At 37.3% G+C, this 24,821-nt stretch overlaps 3 protein-coding genes across 3 annotated transcripts; 1 reads left to right on the forward strand and 2 right to left on the reverse strand.

The window, feature by feature from the left end:
- Window positions 1–6,687: 6,687 nt before the first annotated feature.
- Window positions 6,688–8,553, reverse strand: LOC122072589 (plant cysteine oxidase 3-like). The gene is made up of 5 exons (XM_042636951.1): window positions 8,395–8,553; window positions 8,137–8,300; window positions 7,733–7,877; window positions 7,245–7,448; window positions 6,688–7,137 (listed from the first exon to the last, which is right to left on the reverse strand). Exons 1-5 carry the CDS (start codon window positions 8,510–8,512, stop codon window positions 7,028–7,030), a joined length of 741 nt encoding a protein of 246 aa, XP_042492885.1. The 5' UTR covers window positions 8,513–8,553; the 3' UTR covers window positions 6,688–7,027.
- Window positions 8,554–11,002: 2,449 nt separating this feature from the next.
- On the reverse strand, window positions 11,003–15,919 carry LOC122072714 (lanC-like protein GCL1). Its single transcript, XM_042637101.1, has 5 exons — window positions 15,704–15,919; window positions 15,333–15,529; window positions 14,941–15,052; window positions 12,123–12,593; window positions 11,003–11,444 (listed from the first exon to the last, which is right to left on the reverse strand). The coding sequence occupies exons 1-5, from the start codon at window positions 15,851–15,853 to the stop codon at window positions 11,103–11,105; spliced, it is 1,272 nt and encodes a 423-aa protein (XP_042493035.1). The 5' UTR covers window positions 15,854–15,919; the 3' UTR covers window positions 11,003–11,102.
- Window positions 15,920–20,199: 4,280 nt separating this feature from the next.
- LOC122074872 (14-3-3-like protein) lies at window positions 20,200–22,257 on the forward strand. Its single transcript, XM_042639850.1, has 4 exons — window positions 20,200–20,829; window positions 21,293–21,415; window positions 21,679–21,795; window positions 21,959–22,257. Exons 1-4 carry the CDS (start codon window positions 20,335–20,337, stop codon window positions 22,013–22,015), a joined length of 792 nt encoding a protein of 263 aa, XP_042495784.1. The 5' UTR covers window positions 20,200–20,334; the 3' UTR covers window positions 22,016–22,257.
- Window positions 22,258–24,821: the final 2,564 nt, after the last annotated feature.

Raw genomic sequence — 24,821 nt, forward strand, 5'->3', positions numbered from 1 at the left:
ACATTCTCTTTTACTCTATGTGGACCCCATATGAATGATATTATTCTTCAAACACACACTCATTGGTCTACCGTGCAAATTCCTTCTTACTTCGGCTTCATGGAAAACCTTTCTCTCTAATTTATAAAAGGAAAAGGATAGGTATACTAGTGCATTACCTAAGAATAAGGTATACTAGCAAGATTTTAACCGTGAGATTTGACCATCTTAAATAAAATTGCTAGATGAAAAGAAAATGTCCAATGCTTCAATCCACCGTTGCTACACCTTATCTCTCCCCTAACCTTGGTTTAACAATTCAAACCTCGCCGGAAAGTTACCACCGGCAGTTCCCAAAACCCTCCACCCCCAATAGCACTGCCCTCTCTTTCTCTCTCTCTCAATCTGGTGGTAATAGGGCTAATCGATTCCTCCAATGAGCTCACCAGCAAGAATTTTACAGCAATGGCAAAGAATCTCTTCCAAGCATCCCAAGCTCTGTTCATGGCTTGATTCTCAAGTGGGAGGGACTAAAATCTTTCAAGTGGAATACTTGATTCTCATACAACTCTTCAAATCTGAAAATTGGGTTAATTGATACTGAATTTTTGGAATAAAAATCTATTGGAACAGTAGATCCAGAGCTTTTTTCATGTCGACAAGAGCAATTCAGTGGGAGTTCAGTGAGAAAGAAAACGATAGAGCAATTGAGTTATGAGATAATGGTTTTCGGAGCAAACCCAAATTGTTGAGAGGTTACCCATGTCAAAATTTTTTTCGAGAGAATACAGAACTTGCCTTATGTGAATACCCATCCACTTGATTTTGTACTCTGTAGTTTCCTTTCTGAAAAATCTAAATTCATGGTGAAAAAGAAAAATAAGAGAACACTCATCTTTGTTTAAAGAGCAAATTTTCACTATATTACAATCTTATTTATAGAAATTAGATTTTTTTTTTCTCTTTATCATTTGGAAAGAAGGGGATTTGGAATGTTCAAGGCACAGAAGATTTTCTTTCTTATCTTGCAGATTTTTCTTTTGAAGAATAGAAGATTTTGTATATTTAATCTGTTATTGACTCCATTGCTATAAGAATCCCCACAACACTTTTACATCAGTCTTCTTCTTCTTCTTCTTCTTCTTTTTTTTTTTTTTTTTTTTTTTTTAATATTTCTGAGACAATACTGTAAAATCTTACTCCAAGGGTATAATTTTTGGGAAAGTAACCTCTAATACTGAGATCTTGAGAGATTTTTGTGAGTTTTGATATTATTTTCTCCTTCCTTTTCAGGAATGGATCATCATACAGAGAAGGATGAACAAGATAATCAGTCTAAGTTGAGGAATTTGCAGAGAGCAATGATAAAGAGGTTTTTCCTGATTGGTTGAGGGTTTTGGCTGTAGATGATAATATTGTAAGAGATTCCGTACCATTACTGTAAAATTCTTTCAACCGTGATCCTCTACTGTACTCCCCAATTCTTGAACTTCGCTATTTAGTAGGAACAGGAGAAGAAGAAGAGTCGGGTTTTGTGGGTTTGCAAGGAAGGTTCGCCGCCTTCTGAGGAAGAAGAAGAACAGGAGAAGGAGAAAGATGGAAGAGGAGAAAGAGAAAGATAGGTCTCACATAGCTGGCCCAGAGCTTGGAGCCTCCGGCGGTGATGCTTTGGGCACACTAGCCGGAGAACGGGTCGTGGCTGTGGGAGTAGCAATTGGAGCGGTAACAGGTGAGGGCAAAGAAACAGTTGGGTGGAAGAAGACCGTGGAGCGACTGTATTGGATAGGATTTGTAAGACCTAGTCACATGAATGGATGAGATTTTTTATATTTTATCTAACGGTTAAAATCCCGTTAGTATACTTTATTCCTAGGTAATGTGCTAGCATACCTATCCCTCTATAAAAATAAAATCCCCACTCCTATTTTGATCATGTGGATTAGGGGTGTCAATCGGTCGGGCCGGTTCGGTTTCGGTCGGGCTTAATCGGGCTTGAAGACTTTCAAAGGCTACACCGTGTCCGCCCATTTAACTAATCGGGCTTAGTTATTGAGGGCATGGTACACTTTATATTCCGTCGGTCGGTCTCGTGCTATAATCGGGCTACCTTAATCGGGCTTTAGTCGGACCTTAACCGGGTTACGGACATGTTTAATGTTAAACGAGCTTTAACCGGTTTTTAAACGGGCCCTCTTTAAAATGTGCTCTTATATTCCGGCCCACTCATGCAAGCCCAAAAAAATGGCAATAAATCAATAAATGATACCAAACATAACCATTATTTAAAATGTGAACATGTCTTTACTTTTTAGTTTTTGTTCTTTACTTTGGGGGCTAAAATAGGTATTTTACAATCATTAAAGGGTCGGGCCAAGTCGGTGCACAATAGGCCGGTCTTGGTCGGGCATTATTCGGTCGGTCTCGGTCGGGCGCCCGACATTCCAAGTAGCAAAACTGAGACCGACCATTTATAAACGGGCCGGGCTCAAGCCCGACACGTTTAATAAATGGTCTGGGTCGGGCCGGTCTATAAACGGTCGGTCCCGATAGGTTTAGTCGGGTCGGGCCACGAATTGACACCCCTAATGTGGATGATGCTATTTTTGTTGTCATAATTAATATAATTTTTTAATTAATTTAAACTAAAATGGGTAAAAAAAGTAAGATCAACAAGAAGATTTTTTGCCCTGAAACCCTTAAATTTAGAAAAAAAAGTGCGGTTTTTGCTGCCATTAGAGATGCAAGAATGAATAATTTTAATGAATCTCTGATGGGTGTTGTTGAAACCAGCCTCTGTGAAGGACTCGTCTATTTTCAGAGTAGACCAGCCTTATCCATGTCCCTCACAGATCCAAATATATTAAATGGTGCTTTGTACAATTCAGAGTTTTGGATACGATATTCTCCCAGGAACTCAGAATATTGCTTTTAATTTTTTGTTGGTAGAGAGGGAAGAAGCCAAACTACATATGGATGATAGAGTCCTTCCCTTTTTCAAAGGAAAGAGAAAAGAGAGTAGGCCAAAATACATATGGATGAGTCATTAATTCACCAAAACGTCATCAATTGGTTATATCCTTAATAAAATTAGAACCTAATTATTGAGACTTACTTGCTAATACCTTCTTTAATCATTGGTTGATGTTTATATGCTCATTGTCTCAATCTTTTGACTTGCCTTCTCTCTTCTTTTTTTTTTTTTTTTAAGCTATTCTATCCTATTGAGTGCCACTTGTCAGTGTACAGTCTCCTAGGTGCTAGCTGGGTCAATGGTCTCATACTCTCACACAGTCACTAACACACATTTTTATAGATAGAATTTGATCCCACAACCTCTTTCCTTGGGTGTCGACTTTTCAAGCCGAAGCTTCCACCATTAGGGTAAGCTAGTATTTGTTCTAACTTGCCTTCTCATGGTATAGTTGCTAGACATTCCATGTCATATGGGTTACTTTGGTAACAATATTCTAAAGTATTTATATGTTTTCCCACTTAGAAATAGTATTAGAACAAAAAAATTATGTTTGATAGTATTGATTTGTTATTCTGTTCTTTGTGATGAATTGGGCATTTGAAACATAGTTTTTGATAAACAATGAAATAAAAACTTGGGAAAAGAACTTTCCCTGATGGTGTCCTCTATGCTTATGCACAGTCGAGCATGAAAAGACTATCTTGCCCCACCCAAACTGGTGTGCTAGAGATGCCTTCGCCCACCCTCCCATAGACCAATCACTGGCTCAGTAGCCACATGACCAAGGATAATTCTATTGCCTAATAAAATTATAGGGGAAATGAATGTTCCCTAGTTGTGCAGCCCTTGAGTAGAAACACAGAGGGTGGAGAAATGACACTCCCACCCTTGTGAAACCCAAAATATTCACCTGTTATTGATGTCCATGTGCATCCCTCATTGAACCGCACGCTAGGTGTAGGGTTGCATAACTAAGGAGCTAGTGCTCTTTTTCCCTTATATTTATTTAGAAAAAGCTATCCTCTTGCGTAGCCACAATGTCAACATGTAAACTAATGGATGGCCACACGAATGAGGTGGAGGATAGCGTAATCTTTTTGCACTCTCCTATGTCTAAATGTAGACATAGGCAAATTGGTGTGAAAATTGTTTGTGGCTACTGTCGTGTAGTGAGCATTGGGTGACTAGAAGCTTCATGGGATGTGTATCCAAATATTCTTAACCATCCGATGCTCACCTTAACTCATCGTTTGCTACAGAAATGTGGACTCGACAAACTGAAAGATTTCTTTTTGCGTTTTATCTAAAGGGTTATTTAAATGCTCCGAAACACAATTGAAGCCCTTCTTTACCATCGTTGGACATAGCCAAAAGGGAACCACTGTAAGATAGCGTTGCACTCTACGTTGCTTCTTCAATGGTGGCATGTGACTTCCAAGTTACCAGCTGACGTAAGGAATACCAGCCGTTGCCCATTGGCCATACGTTACCTTTAGGAGGAGCATTAATTTAGTAGCCAATCGCTTCATTTGAAATCCGTCCAATTCTCCAAGCCCTTCCCCTAGGATTAAATTCACATAGATTTCATTTTTTTTTTTTTTCATACGGGTTTGAAATGGTCAACCACCCACATATTTATAAGTTTAAAATTTAAAATTTAAAAATTACGATAAGATTAGGTTGGGGTTGGATTGGATATGCTCCCAGCTTTCGAGAACTAGCTAAATACATCAATCATAGGACCAAATATAAGCGAATAAGTGGGTCTTTTCCAAAAGGGAGGAGAGAGGATGACAATTGCTTATCATTTTGTTTTTTTTTTATTATATTTTTAAGGAAATCAATAAGATTATTAACACCTTAACTAGGAAGTCTGTGTTGTTAATGTGTATAACAATTTGGTCAAATTCTATTTCAAACATAAGTTAAGGTTACTCATAAATATTTTTGGATCGAGAAGACAGATGAGGAAAAAAAGTGTTGATCTTTACCAGATTTTTGCACTTGTCAAGAATCAAACACTCAATGTCCCTTTTCCTTTTTCCTTTTTCTTTCTTTTATATATATATATATATATATATATATGAATAAATACTCAATGTCCCTGCTCCATATCAGATATGCTATCGTTAAATTATTAAAGAACGGCAACTTCAATGTATACATGCATCAATTATGTCCTCGGTCGGTGTAAATCTGTGGATAAATTTTTTTTTCTTGTGCTCCACATCCCTGCAGCTCTATATGCTCAGTGAATTGTGGATGAGATTCAATGGTTTTTGGGCGAAAGCTCCATTTCAGAGAAAGGAGAAAAGAAGAAAAGTGTCAGTGACGGGTAATCCATCAATGGCAGCCTCGATCCTATAACCAAGGTCCAAGAAGATAATGGGACTTGGGTTCCCTTTCAGTCTTTGCTTTTGATTTGGGTAGCTTTTGGAATTTATGGATTGGTTTTTGCCTGTGCGAAATCCAAGTTGACAAGGAACTGTTTGGATTTATGTGCTTTTCTGATAATGAACTTTTCTCATCTAACTGATAAATGGAATCCGAATTGCCCTAAAAATTCAATATGATTGGATTATCTTAAGCTGTTGATCTATATATGATGTTTTGTGTTTTTCAAGTTTAGAATCAAGTCTAAACTTAATAAAAAAAAATTTTAGAGAATGCATTCTCGGTCGAGAGGGCATCTTTACGCTCAGACAATGGTGCAAAATAACCATCACACTCTTCTTGGATGATGCCCACGTGTGTATTGTCATTAGATGGGATGCTATCATGCTAACGTAGGGGCCACACTCCTTGATATGATTCATTTTCCTAAAACTAAAATATTGAGAAAAGATTTTATGGATCTGCATGTTAAATAGGATAGGAATTGAATTATTTTAATTTTCAATTCAACAAATTTGATTGATTGATATGAACTGATAATCTCTTTCGAAAAATTGATGAAACAATATGTAATTCAATGGCTCCAATAGTTATAACCATAATAGAGAAATTGTCTTCTATTATGAAATTTATATAAATACAAAATACAAAAGTTTTTAATCAATCATGTCGAATAATGATTACAAAAATTTATTTTTAAGCTTAAAAAAATTTCACTTCCCTACTTTTTAATTTTCTATACAATAAGACGGAGCCTTATTATTTAATTTACGTGTCATGTATACATGTAGCTACTTATGTATCCTTAGTTTGATCGGTAATGGGTAATTGGGAACAATAAAGTTGTGTTAGATATACATTCTTGGAATAAATTTTGGGTCTAAAATACATTATAAAACCTGATTCTTCTCTCTTCTTCTCTTTTTTTTTTTTTTTTCGCATACGGAACACAACTAAAGTTACTTGCCAAAACCCTAACCTACCCTACCCTTATATCATTAAAAATATTCTTACCCTCCCCATTAACTTGACATTATAAAAAATCCTACCAATGCCCCCAGTCCATTAAAAACCTTAAGGACATGAATATCATCTAAGACACTAATTTAAGATGCCTTGTTAAAAACTCTGGAATGGGCCTTGCTCGAAAGCCCACAACCAATTGGATTAGATTTAGGATTTAAGACTATGTTTGGTAGCCAAGAGAAAGAAAAGAAATGAAATGGTGAGATAATAAAAAAAAATATGTATATTTAGTTACCATTAAAAAAAAAAAAGTTTTATATTTTCTCATGTTTTCTTGTGTTTTTGGCAGGATTTTTTTTTGGAGCAAAAGAATATTTCATAATTCCTAAGGGGAATTTTAAAATTCAAAAACTAAATCTTCTCTTAAATGATGACATACCAAGCATAAAGAGAAATTTTTAAACCAGCACAAAGTACAATTTCTACAAACATAGCCTGAGGCTAAGGAAGGGATCATTTTCATTTGATTCATGGGTTTCATTTGGACCTAAAGCCATAAACCCATCTTGTCCTGGTTAAACTTATGCCTCAAGGCCACTTGAAGTAGTGATTTGAGCCTTTCAATGACTATTGAAGTCTCTGTTATTATACCTTCCATGCTTTTGAATATACAGAAGATTTACAGTAAAAGAAGCCACAGACTTCACTTGTTCTTCAAGAAAACTCATCACTGTCATCACTGGTAATGAGTCTTGGACCAAGATACGGTGCCCCGGTAACAACTAGATCATCTGGTAAATCTCTCTCCTCCAATATTGCATAACCTAATCCACAAAACAAATTAAGAACAGAAAGATCAGTAAAAGTTTTCTAAGATATTTTCATTGATCATATGATGCTAGTTAATTAGACCCTTCAAGTGTAACATTACCACGAAGAGATGGAACGAAAATCTCCGAAAAATAAGTCGATGGCCGCCCCAAGTCGTCGGAGTATGGTGGTGACAATACATCTAAAATGGCACAAGGAGTCAAGGCAGTGAAAGAGTGTATGTTTCCTCCATTCTTAGGGAACAGAACTGTTGCTTCACTTGGAGCTTTGATAATGCCATCTATAACTTTAGCTGCTAATCCCACTGCAACCAAAACCCAACATAGTTCACATTCACATTCCTTAGTAATAAGTGACAACTATAAACTCAAAACTCCAAGTAGCCCTCTATTCCTATGCTGCCCTTTTTGGAGGGGGTGGGGGGGGGAGGTGACCTTTGTTTTAATGTCAAAGTCAATTGAATTCAAGATTAGGTTAAAAGTAGGAGAAGATGTAGAACACCTTCACTTGTTTCTCTCCCACCAAATGTGATAAACAGATGCATAGAAGGGCATCCTGATAGTGTTTTTGAAGAACATAACTGCTCACCTGTTCTATAGTTGGACTTCTCCACCTTGACCCAGTCATATGCTTTAACATAGACAGAACCATACAGAAGTTTGCTTAGCACTGTCATGCTTGGGTGATCATGAAGAGGTAGTTTTGCTCCGGCCGGGAAGCAGAACACGCCGATCTGTAGAGAAGTCTATATTAATAACTTACTAGGGCATGCAAAACTCTAGTGGGAGATTGTATCATTGATTTCAATTCACAAACCACGGGAGAACTCAATCGCATAAACTGGTTTATAAGGTGAGGAAACCCAAGACCATATCAATTCGCACAAAATCATTTTCGTAACTGATGTGTAATCAGACCCCATATGATTGATATGCAATCGTAATACAAACACAGACATAAATGAACACACAAAGGAAGACACATATACTTACCGAAAAGAAGTTGCTTTCATAGATGTGAATGTAGGTAATTTCTGAGACTCCTTGCCCACAAATCAATCCCTCACAATCCTCCACACTAGATTTCCTAGCCCATCTTGTCAGAGATTCATCTGTTTTGAATTCATCAATGCCTACATCTATGGCTTCCATGGTATCTGCAAGTAGAATAGCATGGATTACACTTCAAAATCATCAATAAAAAAAACAATAAATAAATAAATAAAACAAAAAGATTGATTAGTGGAATACCTATGAGTTTTTTTAGCCATTGAATTTTTTGGAAGGTTGGAGGCTCCTCTTGTGTGAATATTAGATTACAGGCATCATATAGCCATTGTATTTTGCTTCTGTTCATTGTGTTGTTCATTGCCCTAGTATTACTGAAGAACTGTAGAGAATCTGTTTATCCTTCTCAAGTAACTCCTTAAGGAAACTATATATAAGGAACTTAGTAGAAAGACTCGCTAAGACAAACTGTGTCAACCAAACCTGGGGTTGGCTTCACTATCGACTTTACCATGGGCTTATCTCGTGCCTATAGATATGATGAACCCACCCAAAAGGTCAAAACCACGGCCTTAGTTTCCTGTTTAGACTTTGGAGAGAAAAAGGACAAAGCGACTAGAAGAAGATGTTTATATTTATGGTAAGAGAAGTCATGGGGCATGAGGTTTAGTGAAGAAAATATAGAGTATTGATGAAGCCCTGATTTGACCAAAGTTACCAATTGATCACAAGAGAAACTATGGCCTATGGGAGGCTACTGGAACTTGAAATTAAACTGAAAAGGGTGGCTGAAGCCTAGTTGACCATTTCTCTCTCTTCAAAGGATATGGTTTTCTTTTGTTGCCTCATCCACCATGGGAAACAGAAACCATGGTCCTTAGTCAGTTAACCTTGGAAATGATTGAGAGAAACAGAAACCATGGTCCTTAGTTAAACTTGGAAATGAGGATCAAGTAGAGTAAATGTGAAACAAAAGATTCCTTTTTTTTTTGGGTAAAAAACAAAAGATTCCCATGATAGTGATTTGTGAGTTGGAAAAAATAGAAGTGGTTGAAAACCAAGCCATGACTGACTTTTATAACCCATGAGAACCAAAGCTTGGTTGAGATATTTTTCTTTATAAGAGTTTTACAAGATGACTCAGTAAGTCAACTTAGTTCCCATGCCACACAGTACCCTTGGAATCTTTGTGCTGGCCAACCATTGATTTCAGACTATGGAACCCTGTATAGAAATCCAGATCCCAGTTATAATGTAAAAAGGGCTAGTGGATTTGCTTTCCAACACGGTCCACTTAAGAGCCTCATCTAAATTCTCTCTTTTGTTTTTGTGTGTGTGTGTGTTTTTTTTTTTAATTATTTATTTATGCTAAGATATCTCTTTTGCCAATGGATCATTCCTTTTAAGAAAAGGCTGTCTGAGCCTAAGGCATACATTCTTAAACTGCTTCTCCCCTATTTTTTATTGGAAGGATGTTTGCGGAAGAGTGCAGCCTCCACTAGCGCCCGTCACATTTTGTTTTTTTTTTTTTTTTTTTTTTTTTTTTGCATATAGGTCATTTTATATAAGGAATAAAAGAAACAAGCTGCACTCGCCACAGAAAACTCTCTTCTTTATTATATTAAATATTTTCCTACACGTGGTTAATGGGATTTGAATGCACACATGGCGTATCCATGAGGGGTTCTTAACGAAATATATTAAAACGTTATAAGGGTTTGTGAACCCATGGATGAAGTGGTACATGTGGTGAAAACTTTGTCCATTGCTTTAAGGGGAAAGAGACAATGATTTAATCAAACGGTAGAGGCCTAGAGGGTATGTTGTACCTTGCTTATTCAATGAACCTTTTCCATTCTTTTGTCTCTTTTTTTGCTTTGATTTGTACAATAATTATTATTATTCTCCTACTAAAAAAAAAAGTAGGCCAGATGGGCCAGCTTTTCTCGGGAAAAAATGAAAAAATATCATTTCAATTCGAGAAGGGTGAAAAGCTCTAAGAGACAATGTTAGGATGGGCATGGGACCGGGGAGAATCACTGGCTGACTACTCTAATATCATGGTTCAGACCCTTTTAGTTCGTCAAAGATAATTCTCGAATTTCCTTTTGAGCCCCTCTAGGCGTGGATTTACTTCTATTTTGGACAAATCATGGTACAGAGTTATTTGAACTACAAGATCAAACCATATTAAAGGATGCCTCTCGGACTTGCCTCTCCCTGGACACGGGTTATGACCCGACCCGAAACAATTCAACATTATCTGATAAACCGTGCAAAGTAAGAGATTTGATCTCACCCCAATGATGGTTGAAACCCGTTGGCTCAACTGGCCGTCAAAATTGTGCTTCCCTTGTTTCAGACTCTACACGTAAGTTGGTAAGGAATCATATCCCATTTATTGTGTTCACACTTGCCCACTTCATCCAAAACTAGTTCTAGCCTTTTTAAGTCTTTTTATCCTAACGTTCAGATCTTTGGGTTTGGAAAAATCTTTCCTTGATTAGACCATACCCCCAGAAAAATAGATACAAGGGAGAACAAATACATGAGGAATCCCATCTTCGAAAATTACAACATTCTTATAATAGATTCTAGATCTAAAACACATTTTGAAACCCAATTTTTCTTTATTGATCAAAACCATTTCTTTTATACAACCAACTCAATAAGGAGAATTCCCCAACTAAAGAGCTGCTCATTTACCTCGACGCTTCTTAATAGATTAGTCCGACGTCTTCCATGGATCAATACCAAGGAACCACACATACCTATCTAAGTGTGAACAGGCAGGAAAGAACACACAGTACCAGACTCAACCACAAGTTCCACTGTTTATCACACAGAACTCTTTTAAGGGATTAGCTAACCATTTCCTCATTGCAAAAAGATAGATGAATATAAACATTTTAGAGTTCTACAAGCCTTTTCAAACCAGAAAAATCACCTCATTAAAGCTCGAACCCGGGGAACTTGGAGCTCTCAGGCGAGACCATATCAAACCAGAGGCAAGCTGTTCCAGCAAGCCCTTCAAAGAGGGAATAGGCATGGTCAGCTCCATAGAGATGGTCAGCTGTTACAAGTTTACTTGCATTGTGGTACAAGAAGCTAGAAAATGCCTTGGCTCTCTCTTCATAGATGCTCTCTCCTGTTAAACGATAGAGTGAGAGGAATGCATATGCATTGCCACTAACTCCATCTGCTAACCCAACCTTTCTAACCAACCCACTTTTCCACACCACTTCCCCTGCTTCTATTGCAGCATCTCGGAACTCTCTATCGCTAGAGAAAACCTACAAAAATAGAACATGATTGTAATACATCAATAGAATAGTCTTGTTCTCAAAGCTTTAGAATCTATCCACAACACATGTTATATGGTCTTGCATTTGGAATTTTGCATCTCCTCTGAGCCTTTATGATACTATCAGATCACACCCCTTCATGGTTGGTGCAAAACTTTGGAAAAAAACATTACTATTGATCAAAAGAAAATTAAAACTCATAAGGATCAATCATCAAATTGAATGTCCAAATGCAGATCTTCTAGGGAGTAATCAAGGGATACCCCTCTGTAAACCTGCTGCACTCAAGTATCGTATGCCTTTTTTTTCTTCTTTTTATTATTATTATTATTATTATTTTTTTTAACAACGAGTATTATTTTCGCCAATCCATATTGACCCCACAACTGCATGAACCAGGTCATGCTGGGGTTAAATGAGAATCATTCAACTTTCACTGAAAACAGTGAAGAGCACTAAACACCCCCATGTGAGTGGCCGCAAAGAGGTAAGAAGAGTCGAACTCAGAACCACACACTTTCTGAGGCAAAGGTCCCTTGCCAACTCGGCCCCAAGGAAGAAGTATTATATGTCCTTGCCACACCATTACCCTAGAAGATTAGTCTTAAAGCTGTTCTACCTTATGCATATAAATTGAACTATAATTGTACTGATATAGGTACTAACCTGTGCTGCTTTGCATAGAGTAATGGCGATGCCAGTGGCACCATGTGACCATTGCACTAACTTGTCCCTTGGATTCCCTTCACTTGAAGGGTAATTACCACTATGTGGTGACCTGTTTCTCATCATATATCTAAGCGTCCCCTTAACATCTTCGGCATCTTCTGAGGAGAGAGGGAAGTGGAGTAGGACCTGCAGGATTCCAGCAAGACCATGGGCCGCACCCCAGTACCTTGTCCCATGCCACCTGAACATCAATGGGCAGGCCGTAGTGTCGGATGCTCCGGCCCTACCCCCTGCCAATACAGCTTCTACCACTGGCATTAGAAGGTCCATGGGTAGTGTCTCTTGTCCAAAATGCACGTTTATGAATAACGCTGCCCATAGGAATCCAGCTCGACCATGAAGAAGCTCATAAGGCATCCCAAACCCACCTTCATCAGGTCCACTTGGAAGTGCTCTCTCTTGTGCCACCTGAACATTGGTGCCCATATCATTGAGACATGAGAATGAATATTATTAAGCAGTGGAATAATAATATTATCAGTACTTCATTTCTTTAATTCAAAATTTTAATTATGATCCGAGTTGAGCGTGAATTGCACCCAAAAACGAAAAAAAAAAAAAAAAAGTTGAACGTGAAAAAAATTACACAACAGATGAAATAGACATATGATTCTCTACTTTTGGTTGGGTTTATACTTGTGACATCAATAGATGAGGACCATCCACGTACAGAATTAGGGGCTATAAGAGGAAAAAAGCAGCTAAAGATGGCATTTCTTTGCGGGTTTTTTGAGAAGAAATTTCAGAATTCTAGAATAAGCCGATGGAAATTGGTTGAAGTGTCATTAGCAATATGATTTATCTCATGGGCAAGATTAATACCACAAAAATGGGAAGATGGAGTCACTCAACGTGTTAGGGCTCCAAATAAAGATTCAAAAAATTGGGTTCATATTTTCTTCAAACTTAGCGTTTGGTGGAAGGGATCTAATGTGTGGACATCCAAATGGAAGATCCATGTATTGCCCTATCAAGGATAAAAAGCACATGTTGGTATCATCTTTTGTGGCTCTCAATTTCATTTTACACAATATCATAGATAGGATCCACATAACATCTTCTAACCATTGCTGTGTTTGTGCTCTCTAGGATAAAAAGCACATGTTGGTATCATATTTTGTGGCACTCAATTTCATTCCACACAATATCATAGATAGGACCCACATAACATCCTATAACCACTGCTCATGCGGAAAGTCATATGACCAAGACCTTGACATTCGACCTAATATACAGCAAGGTTTGCAACGTTTAAGAACTCAAAATCGAACAGAGAATTAATTTCCATTGATTTCGATTTGAATTAGATCAAAAGTGGTCGGAATTGATCTAGAATCAGTCGACGCCTTAAGAATTCAAATGGAAAAAACGAAGCAAAGATTTTCATAGATTTATGTTCTTTTGAAAGCTTCTATTCAAAATATTTGTATATCTCAGTGCAAGAGATAACTTTAATTGACTTTATGCTATTCTATTAACCAAAAAGAAATATATATATATATATATATATGATCAAAAGTAAAGTAAGGTAATAACATTTAATTGATTTTATATTATTTTTATTATTAAAAAACGTAATATAGTCAAATTTTAAAATTAAATTACTATAGGATCGACATTAATCAGAATCCAGAACGGTCCAATTTGCTAATTCTGGAATCATGATATACAGGCTGGAATCCCAACGCCAGCCAAGATAAAAACCAGGCTAATGCTTTTGCCTACTTTTGGACTGTTTGTTAGCGAATCATGCCATATGGATATAATAATATGTGGGGTCTTGCTAACAGTGAGAGCCATTAAGGGTGGGCAAACCTTCCCCCCTAAAGCCTAGACAAAATATCGGGGAAGGTGTGGAAGGGGGTCATCATAATTGGTAGGTTTGGCAATAGTACACTGTCAACGTCCCTTTTGCAGTTCTGCTTGTTGTGAGAGAGAGAGAGAGAGAGAGAGAGGGAGAGAGGGGGGACGGGGGAATATGTCATACCACGTCCGTTAACATGGGTTTCTTTATTATCCTCTCAAGTGTAAGAAAAGATGCTCTACGTTCCAAGTGTGTGGATCTAACGTGGATGATTCCGTTATCCACACGTTGTCTATTGATGTGGCAAGTGAATTCCCTACACAATAGTGTTGCTTTCTGACCCCTCCACCCAAAAATCATGAAATTTCCATCCTCCAACCAATCACAGTGTAGCTCAAATAACGCTAGGTTGGTTCACTGGTTGAACTCGTATACCCATAAAGGTTAAAATGCATATGCTGTTCAAATCCGTTAACTATCTCACGGGCAAGAGCGCGCTACTTACTGAGGTAGGTACATGCCAGTGTGCGCAAACAATGGAAAATTACATACAAACATCTTCAGGGTGGGATAGTATAGTCTTTTCGCACCCACTGTGTCCATGCACATTGGCTCACCTTCTTTCTTCCTTCCTTATCTAAAACGTATGTTTGTTTCTATGTCAAAAAATGAAATTTTAACATAAAATATGGGGGTGAAAAATGTATTGATAATGTAAAATTTTTACATAAAAATTTTCATGTAAAATATCATACATATTATTGTCATAAACAATAAGCAATTATCCTAAAAGCATCTAACTTAGAAAACAATTAAGCAACGATGATAATAATAATAATAATAATAATAATAATAATAATAATATAATAATAATAATTATTATTATTATTATTATTATAATGCCAGTAACAGAAATGGTCATGATAGTAGAGTGATAAGAGAGTAAAGTACCTCAAGGAAAAGGTTCACAAAATAATCGCGCCTCTGAGGGTCACCTCTGTAATTTGCAACAACAGCTCCCAGTGCGTAAACTCCACCTCTCCCGCATAAAAACGTAGGGTGCCTGCATACGTTGTTGCCCCAAACATCACCATTAGCGTCAGTACACATTAACCTGTGTTTGGCTACTCCAGTTTCTGCTACTTTACTAGATGAAGTAACTAACTAAAGAACTCAGATCTCTCTCTTCTTCTTCTTTCTCAAGTTTCAAAGCATAATAAACAAGAAAAGTAATCCAAATTGATACAAACTAATGTCTGCAACCGATCAATGAAACCTAATTTACGTTTAATCGTTCAGAGATCAAAATGATTTTCTGAAAAAGCAGAGAGAGAGAAAGGTACCTTGTTGTGTAGGTTGGTCGGAGAAGAGCGCAGGTGTCGATGATCTCGGCGGACAATAGCAGGTCGTGGTGGTTACCGGTAACTTCGTAGGACCTCAAGCAAGTGAAAGCCGTCCCAAGCAAGCCTTTATACACGGTTGTGTCCAAGCTCTGTCCACTGTCTCTTCCTCCTCCGCCTTTCCATGTCGCTTCCACCACCTATACAGAGAGCCCAAAATCCATAACATAGACATGAAAAAAGAGCTGACCAGCTTCAATTAATGTTTCAAAATTGCAGAAACTTCGCAAAAGTAGATCTCAAAAACAGAGAAGGAGAGTGAAAAACTTAGAAATAATCTTAAAATGAGAGCAAAGTTGAATTCAAACTCAAACCTGATCTTTCAGAGAAATCGCCGCTTGAAAAAAATTCTCAGCTGGTAGTGAAACGTTCATAGCCGTAAGATCTGCCATGTGGTTCTGATCTAACCGTTCGTTGCAGTCCTCATGACTTTCCTTAGACGGTATTCTCACCACCGAAGACATCTCTCCCTCCCTTTCTCTCTCTCTCTCTCTCTCTCTCTCTCTCTCTCTTTCTTTCTCTGTATCTGATTTTATTCTTTCGTGGTGGAAGTGGAAGAACTTATAAAGGTAGGACCGTAGGAGCATCTAATAGTGCAGTGACAGCTAAGTCACACGAACCACGTGACATGACGTAATGACAATCCGGTAAAAATGTCACCGTTGGTCAATCCAAATGAAGAGGATAATTCTCCACCGTTGATTAGTTGGAAAATCACTTCTTTGTTTCGTGGTTCTATTATTGTCGGTTAATGCGGATTTGGAACACGAGGACATGACACTAAAACGTTTTTTGTTGGTTATGTAAATGATATATATTATCATGGGACCCACTATTTTAAGGCCTATGGCTTAAATATACGGGACATGTAACACCATAGTGTATTCTCTAAACAGAATATTCTCAACCACTGAAATATCTATACCCAAAGACGGTTATGATAAAATAGTTCCCAGTCATCATTAGGGAATCGATCGGTTTGGGTCAGTTTCAGTCTGGGTCTTAATCAGACCTAGACACATGAGGTCACGTAAGGGGGTTTCTGTCAATTTCAATTGCGGTCCAGTTTCAAATTTTTCCATAATACCCACTGCAACATCAGAGATCCTTAAAATCGTTAAGAGATATGGTAGGGCTTTATTGTGCCATTAGTCATTTTATGGTGCAAAAATGAGTTGTTATGATTTGACTACTAAAATAAAATAGCCCTTCTGGGCCCTATTAGTAGAGGTTGCATTCATTTATTGGTCACATCAAGATTCTAAGAAATAATACCAACTAGAGAGATCATTGAAGATTTTGTGTGGAATGGTTCTCAAAATCTGAATGAATTGGGAAAATCAGACAGCCCTAATCGAACCAAATCGGAGCTTATTGGATTGTCTTTAGATTGGGGTATTGTGAGATTCAACTCGATTTGAACCACACCAAAATCAATTCGAAACTAACAAAAATTTGAAAAGCAACTCGAAAATTATTTAAAAAAAAAAAAAAAAACAAACAGAAACATAAACATAGTTTTCCATAATTTTGGATATATAGATCAGAACAAATCTGATATCAAACCAATAAAAAAAATCAAATCAAATTGAACCAACCGATTGACACTCGTTAGAAGAAGACAGAGAGCACTTAAAGAAGTCTGTACAAGTTTCTTTCTAGATGAATGGAAATTAAATACTACCGTTAATTAACTAGTCTATCTACACCAAACTATCCATTTCACGTAACGTAACTATTTTATTAATTTTATTATGCATTATATCAATAGGTTGTGGTTGTCCTCTTAGGTTTTCATCATTTAAAAGTGTTTGCGACAAATCTAGGGACAAAATTGTATACTCTGTTTATATGATCACTGTATCATTTATATTGTGGAATGATGATTCCAAGACAAAAGTGTGAATGTATATACATGTATACATTGGATTAGATCACATGAGAATTTTAAGTGATGTATTGTTGGATGTTTAAACAATAAGATATTACGAGAGTCCCTTGACCTGATCATGGGTCTTCTTTTTAGCAGCCAGACATCATTGATTTTGTGTACCAACATTTTATGACTCTCAAATTATATATCGGTGCATCGAATTCATGGTGTTGGATTGTGTATGAAAAAATATTTTCAACTTGGAATCCAATTTTTTGTAATGAAGAATATCAAAGAGAGTTTGTCGGTACATGATTGGATGAATCCAAATCTGATGGCATATTTCCCAATATCTATATCATCTCTTGTTTGCAGACTGTAATGGAACCTTGTTCCTTGTGATGGTTTAGGATGGCAATATTAATTTTTACCATGCCTTTGACCATTATATGATGTTGTTTAAGTGGAGGGAATTGAGAGTAATTAATTATTATTTTGGAAAAAGAATTATTTTACTTTTGATGCATGTATTGATAAATGTCTTTATCTTAGATGTGGATATCCCAATAGGATTTTACCTCTTCCCTATTTTGGTAAGATGAGATTCTCTAGTGGCTAGTCATTAGAATTATCCTTGAATGAGAGAGAGAGAGAGAGAGAGAGAGAGAGAGAGAGAGAGAGTATCATTTATTGGCCGTCCAAACTAGACTAGCCAGGGCAAGACGGAGCCGAGCCCAGTATTCTGGTTTTTGGTGTTTCAAACAAGTTTTGGGCTGGCTTATAAACAAATTTTATTTTATTTTATTTATTTATTTATTTTTCTGATAGGTAAGAAAAGTTATATTAGAAAGAAAAAAGAAAAAACAATATAAGGCGATCATTTCCCCTATTAGACAGGCCTAAGGAAAGGAGAGCAGCTCCTAAAAAAACAAGTAGGATAGACCCTGCATCACAAAGAAAAATTTGAAAGGAACATTTCTACACTTGGAAAGAAATACTATGAAAGAGTTAAGTAGCTCAATCACGAGAGCGAAGATAGTATAGGGTAATTCTGACGCGACGACTCTTTCGCATAGTGCTTCTCAAAACTGGATGGATCAGGGTTCTGAAGACACCATGACCAAAGTCATCATCATTATTGGTCGACTCTGACTCTTCCTCAAGAAAATCCAATGAACCATCTATATTATCAACTTGATGGGTCATCTCGTGGTTCATCTCGGTCTCTTCTCCTGGAGAGATAACAGTTGTCGTTACATCCCAATTTGAAATGTGAATGAATGACTCTGAATAGGGATCATTTTCTAGATTCAAAGTTTCCATAGACTCTGAATTCTCTTTTGAATCCATCTCATTTTCAGGATTCGAAAATGGCATAGGACAACTCATAAACCTAGGGTGGAGGATTATTATTTTAATTATAAAAATTCAGTGTTAAATTTCTTATAGCCGGACAATCTAATTGAATAATTTACCTCTATCACAGTAAGATGTATGTTTTCTTTATTCCCCTCTTTATTTATTATTATTTTTTTATATAGGTAGGGAGGGAAGTAGGTAATAGTTAGGAGGCTCGAACTTAAGACCGTGGTGAATATGAGATTTTTGTACACCACAACTCCCAAAATCCTCTCTTTATTTTTTATCATCATACAGTGAACAACTCACGAACAACTCACCCTCACTACTTTCTTTTAAACAAATTATTCTTTGACAAAGGATTTTTCTTCACAATAGAGTTCGTTCTAAGTAAGATCAATATATAACTTCACATTTAAGGTTGTATGGGCTATGACTTTTTTGGTTTAAAGTTCAGTAGTTTTTCCGACCAAAATCAAAGTTCGTAGTTTTTCTTACTTTCTAGATGGTTGAATATTTTTCTATTTAAGATATTTAGGGGTATGGCTCTTTTATTGCGCACTAGAAATGAGAGCTCAAAACCAACACCCTTGAGCACCTCGAGACGTGCACCCATTTGTTGGGTTCCATGCTAGGGCATTGGATTTGAGTTGCCGTCTCTATTGTGTAGTAGAAGAGCCATATCAGATATTCAGAGAGTTTCCAAATTAAAAAAAATGAGAGATATTCAAATGAAGTTATTTTTGATAAAATTACTACATTGCCACAAAGTTCACTAACTATGCATGATTTGTAAGTTGAAAAAATTGCCGACTATGATGAAATGAAGTCGAAGAATATGGCAAATAAAAAAAGTTCAGAAAGATAAAGGATAAGCATCCGTACCAAATGGACAACTCTCATGTAACCCACTAATAGATACCTTTATAGGCAGGTCCCCAAAATAACTATTCTCTTTAAGGAAAAATATTTCCAACACGACTCGATTTCAAAACCTTTTCTTTAAGGCAAGAGATTATCCACATGTTGTTTTAATACTTTAAGAATTCACTTTTGATTGGAATTACATGTAGTTGAGGAACACTTTAAAAGATAATTTATAGAGAAAATTCCTCCTCAAAAATGCAAAATTTACAAGAAAAATTGGCTCTCTCAGCCAAGAGATAAGCCTCCTATAAGAGGTTTGGTAGATGAATCTAAAATCCATAACAAATAATGAAGAGATTGAAATATCCTTCACATTTTTTATTTTATTATTTTTTTCTTTTCACTTCTTGACAACCAAACATAGCCCAAATAACCTAGCTGCTCATGAGTCATGAGAAGTTGAGGACCAGATAAACACTATTCATTTTCCAGAAAAACCTAGCCCGGAAATAGCAAATTCATATCATCTTAACCGTTCATTCACTCATTCTCCACTGGCATTGACCTCGTCTGGGATCGTAGGATTCATTGTAGGTGGGTCCCTATACTCCAAGAATAGGACACGTGTCACATCTGCCCCAGTAAAGCGATCTTACAGCTTGGTTCATGGGACCGGTCTTGCCAACTACTCGAGAAAGGGAAAAGGAAAGGAAACCGTGTCTCCCTTTTCATTTCTCTCTGTTGCTTTGCCTCGTCCGTTGTCCTCCTCCTCTCTCCCTTCACGAACGACTGAAACTAACCCTTTCTCTCTCTCTCTAGCTCTCTGCGACCACAGAGATCTCATCAATGGCGGCCGCTGCAGCGCTTCCCTCTCCTCGCGAGGAGAATGTTTACATGGCGAAACTCGCGGAACAGGCCGAGCGGTACGAAGAAATGGTTGAGTTCATGGAGAAAGTCACGGCCACTGCGGAATCTGAGGAGCTCACCGTTGAGGAGAGAAACCTTCTCTCCGTTGCTTACAAGAACGTAATTGGTGCTCGCCGTGCTTCTTGGCGTATTATCTCTTCGATCGAGCAGAAGGAAGAGAGCCGCGGTAACGAGGACCACGTTGCCACGATCCGTGACTACAGATCTAAGATCGAGTCCGAGCTTTCTTCGATCTGTGATGGAATCTTGCGTCTCCTTGATTCTAGACTTATTCCTTCCGCCGCCGCTGGTGATTCCAAGGTCTTTTACCTCAAGATGAAGGGCGATTACCATCGCTATCTTGCTGAGTTTAAGACTGGTGCGGAGCGCAAAGAGGCCGCTGAGAGCACCCTCGCTGCTTATAAGTCTGCTCAGGTTAGTTCCTCTCAACGAGTCTAGGTTTAGGATGTGGTTTCATTTCTGTTTCGTCTTTGTTATCCAGTTTTGCAGCTTTGAAGTTAGGGTTTTGATCGGCCTCCATTTCTTCCCTTGTTTTTTAGGAGAGTGAAGGAGATTGAATAAGTGATCTTTTAATTAGATTTTCTTATTCATTTATTTCCTTCTTTATTTCCGTCTTTTTTATTTTTCAAGGCTTCGATATGTTAGGGTTTTGGGGATTTCGTATTTTCTTCCTAGATAAATATTTAAGTTATTTTTTTTATTATTTTAATATTTTACATTTATCATCAAAAGATTATATATATATATATATATATATATCTTTAACGATTGTGGGTTCGCATTAGATTTCATTTCTTTTTTTTGCTTTATTTTTCATACCATACGATCTCCATTTCTTGTTTTTTGGTCAGCGGTTATGTGTAGTTTGCGTTCGCAGGATATTGCAATTGCAGAGCTTGCTCCAACCCATCCGATCCGGCTAGGACTGGCTCTTAACTTCTCCGTTTTCTACTACGAGATCTTGAACTCTCCTGATCGAGCCTGTAATCTTGCCAAGCAGGTGAGGGAACTAAAACGGGAAATTTACATCTTTCCATAACTTCTCTTTCATTTGTTGATAATTTTGATATCAGAACTAAACTGATTTCTTTTTGAAGGGTTTTTGTTGTAGACAAACTGGAAGTGTTTTAAGTTTAATTTTCTCTTGTAGCCTTTTTTTTCCCTGGGTATTAACATGATGTATTGTCGTCAGAGATCTGTACACTGTTGAGATTCAAACATTGCTTATCCTTGTTTGCTTTTCTTGTTTGTAAATTTGAGTAGGCATTTGATGAAGCCATTGCGGAGCTGGATACACTAGGAGAGGAGTCCTACAAAGATAGCACTCTGATAATGCAGCTGCTTCGCGACAACCTTACATTATGGACATCAGACATGCAGGTATGGATCATGGATGGGATCTGTGTTTGAATGTTTATCATTCTGATTCTTGTTTCTTGATACAACAACAACTCAGCCTTATCCCAACTAAATGGGGTGGGCTTCTTTGTTTGTTTCTTGTTCTTCTGTCTCTAAGTTGAATGGATTTCTGGTTTGAATTTAGGATGATGGAGCTGATGAGATTAAAGAAGCACCTAAGCGTGAGGAGGAACAACAGTGAAGTAATTAAACTTTCAGATTTTTATCTCTTCTCCATTTGTTTTTTAGAGGGGAGAAGGGGGCTTGGTGCCATCTTCTATATGAGTTTTTTAGTTCTATCTTTGAGGTACCGAGTTGCTAGTTTGTGTTTTCGTCTTTGATATGTTTCTAATTATGTTCTATCTTTAAGAGTTTGGAGTTTATGTTTGAATTAAGCATGCCAGACATTGAATTCTATAGTAGCTTGATTATGTCCTTTCTTTATTTTTATTTTTTATTTTTTTTTAATTTCATTTTTTGGGGTTGAAGTGATTCAAACTGATTCCGATCTTATTTAAATTGGAATCGATGTTAGGTGATCCCATTTTTTAGATTTAAGGTTCTTTAACAATGCGGATAGATTCAGCAGGAGGCTTTTTTTTTGGTGGTGGTGGGAGGGGTAGGGAAATAATGGAGTGGAAGTAAAATTAAATGAAATTTTAAAGGACCGAGTTTTCTGAAGGCCACCATGAATGAATGGCCCATCGCCACCACATACCCCATAACGACCATGTACAATAGGAGGAGAAGAGGATGTTGGGGGAAGATATGGATGTCACTTCTGGACTGTCCCATCATTCAGCCATCAGTGAAGGAAAACTTTATCAATTTAAAATGTTACAAAATCCTTATTCGCATACCATATTTATCAAGAGATTATCGTCTTTCACTAGAAGGTTTACCACACTATCCTAAGGTTCACATATCATATTTACCAAGAGATTAGTGACTTAGTATTTTCCCCGAAATACCCTCGTGAAGTTATGATAGCCTCCTTCACCCTTTTAAAGTGGGGGCGATGAATGGATTCCTAATCACACTGGGTGTGGGGGGTTGGGAGACTTGGTCCTACAATCATGATCGGTTAAATTTTTTTTTCCTTTTAAACTTATTTCACATATCCAAGCGGATGGAGCTGTGGGACTGGGCATTTGGCAAATATATGAAGGATTGCGACGTACAGTTTCTGGTTAGTCTGACCAATATTGACTAATATGATTCGTTATCCTGTTTATTATACAATATACAGACTGATGTCATAGGACAAATGTCATTAGACTATTCTTTAACACATGGGACCTCGTTAAATTTCTTTGCTTTATTTTTCACTACGCAGGGATCTCAAGAGGGGGAAGGGAGGGATTAGGAAGTGGAGAGGAAGAGGGTGGCCCCTGTTTGTGAGGTTAATACAGTAGAGTAGAGTCAATAGTCTCTACTATCCTTGCAAACCAGGGGAGGTGAGGATTCTAAATATGGAAGATCGTATTTGGATCGGAGTTGGTCACCCAAAGCCCTAGAATTGGCTCCCAGATCTGAATAGTTAGAGGTTCTAAGGGGGTGTTTGGTTCGGTAAATCTTTGGGATGACATTCTTTAGAATGATAATTCTTAATTTTTGGAGTTGTTTGGTTCCATTTAGATGACCCTCATAAGTGAGCATTTTATTTCACATGAATGATCATATTACAAAGGATGTGTTCCAAATTTGAGTTTACCTCAACACTGAAACTCAGATTTGAGCAACCTTTTTACCATCTAATATAAAAGGAGAAAGCGGAAAGACGTTCTCTACGGAAGCCAATATCTCAACCCACGAGAAACATGTACTAGCTTGAAGACAACCAAACGATATTTCAGAAAGAAACATAATTCAGAAGAATGTCTATCAAAAGATTGACATTCATATTCGATACATACACCATTTGATTTACCGAACCAAACACCCCCTAAGGTTTTTGATCAAGAAGAGTCGACTGTATTGAATCAGCGGAGGATCTATCACTGTGAATTCCTATTTGAGTAAGCCGATTTAATCAATCTGATTCCGACTTCAGACAGGTGGAATTACAAATTTCTATTGTTCTAGTCGATTATTCTTAATTGATGTCACTGAATCAAAATTGAAATTAGCAGAAGCCAATCCCATCACATATTCCTTTTCTTGACCTGTACAAAGGCTCCGGTGGCATTATTCTTAGATTTATTTTCTTGGGCAGTGTTTCTTGTGGGAGAGTGGCCACTACAAGTGTGGAGGTTAATGGAAATACAAATATCAGTAGAGGTGACATTATCACTTTTCATGGGGATGAAATGATCATTTTGCTCCCTTTATATTAGGGAGTCAAAACTCCCCAAGGAATTTCTTTTTCCGCATGTTATTCACGGTGCTCAATGGAGTAGTATAATTCACAATTGGTGAAAATGTTAGTAGATCCCCATCTTCATTTTGCACCATTAAAGAAGTAAAATTTCCTTGGTGCATTTTTAATGGAGGTTTGAAAGATCCATCAAATGGGAAGCAAGCATAGAGCGGTCTCATTGTTTTGTTTGGCTTGGAAATGTGGACCTCAAATTGATTAGTTGCAGAGCCTTTCCCTGGGACCTATTTCTAACTATACATGTAGTAGCAGTACCACACTAATAAGTAATAAATGGGTTTTTAACTTTCAACTTTCAGCTTTGAAGGATAGGTGAACTGTTGAACACAGGCGGGTCTACCTATCAACCAGTTTGGTTTGGAAGTGTAATCATTGCAACTACCATCACTGGTGCCACCCAGAGAAAGAAAAATTCTCACTCCATTTTCAAATTTGATTTCAAATGCTCTGAATTCTGATTGGTTATTTTTGGTGTTTTCTTTATGTGTTTAGGTCATTTGGAAGGAGGCCCACCAACTTTTTCTTGGCTTCCTAGGTTCTCCTTGTCTATGAAAAAGAAGTCACCAAGGCCCAACCTTTTAGTATAACATTAAAAGGGACCTGGATTCCAAAGCATATATTTAGAAGGAAT

The sequence above is a fragment of the Macadamia integrifolia genome, chromosome 3, assembly GCF_013358625.1.
Source record: "Macadamia integrifolia cultivar HAES 741 chromosome 3, SCU_Mint_v3, whole genome shotgun sequence".
Classification (NCBI taxonomy): Eukaryota; Viridiplantae; Streptophyta; class Magnoliopsida; order Proteales; family Proteaceae; genus Macadamia; species Macadamia integrifolia.

What these genes read in the sequence shown, in the direction of transcription:
- LOC122072589 (XM_042636951.1), bottom strand. Translation starts at nt 8,512, where the DNA reads ATGAACAACACAATGAACAGAAGCAAAATACAATGGCTATATGATGCC. An exon ending in ATGAAAGCAACTTCTTTTCG is followed by an intron (nt 7,878 to 8,136) that starts GTAAGTATATGT and finishes ACTTCTCTACAG; the next exon opens with ATCGGCGTGTTCTGCTTCCC. An exon ending in TTTCGTTCCATCTCTTCGTG is followed by an intron (nt 7,138 to 7,244) that starts GTAATGTTACAC and finishes TTTGTGGATTAG; the next exon opens with GTTATGCAATATTGGAGGAG.
- LOC122072714 (XM_042637101.1), bottom strand. Translation starts at nt 15,853, where the DNA reads ATGTCTTCGGTGGTGAGAATACCGTCTAAGGAAAGTCATGAGGACTGC. An exon ending in CGACCAACCTACACAACAAG is followed by an intron (nt 15,053 to 15,332) that starts GTACCTTTCTCT and finishes CAACGTATGCAG; the next exon opens with GCACCCTACGTTTTTATGCG. An exon ending in CTCTATGCAAAGCAGCACAG is followed by an intron (nt 11,445 to 12,122) that starts GTTAGTACCTAT and finishes CTATTTTTGTAG; the next exon opens with GTTTTCTCTAGCGATAGAGA.
- LOC122074872 (XM_042639850.1), top strand. Translation starts at nt 20,335, where the DNA reads ATGGCGGCCGCTGCAGCGCTTCCCTCTCCTCGCGAGGAGAATGTTTAC. An exon ending in CTGCTTATAAGTCTGCTCAG is followed by an intron (nt 20,830 to 21,292) that starts GTTAGTTCCTCT and finishes TTGCGTTCGCAG; the next exon opens with GATATTGCAATTGCAGAGCT. An exon ending in TATGGACATCAGACATGCAG is followed by an intron (nt 21,796 to 21,958) that starts GTATGGATCATG and finishes GTTTGAATTTAG; the next exon opens with GATGATGGAGCTGATGAGAT.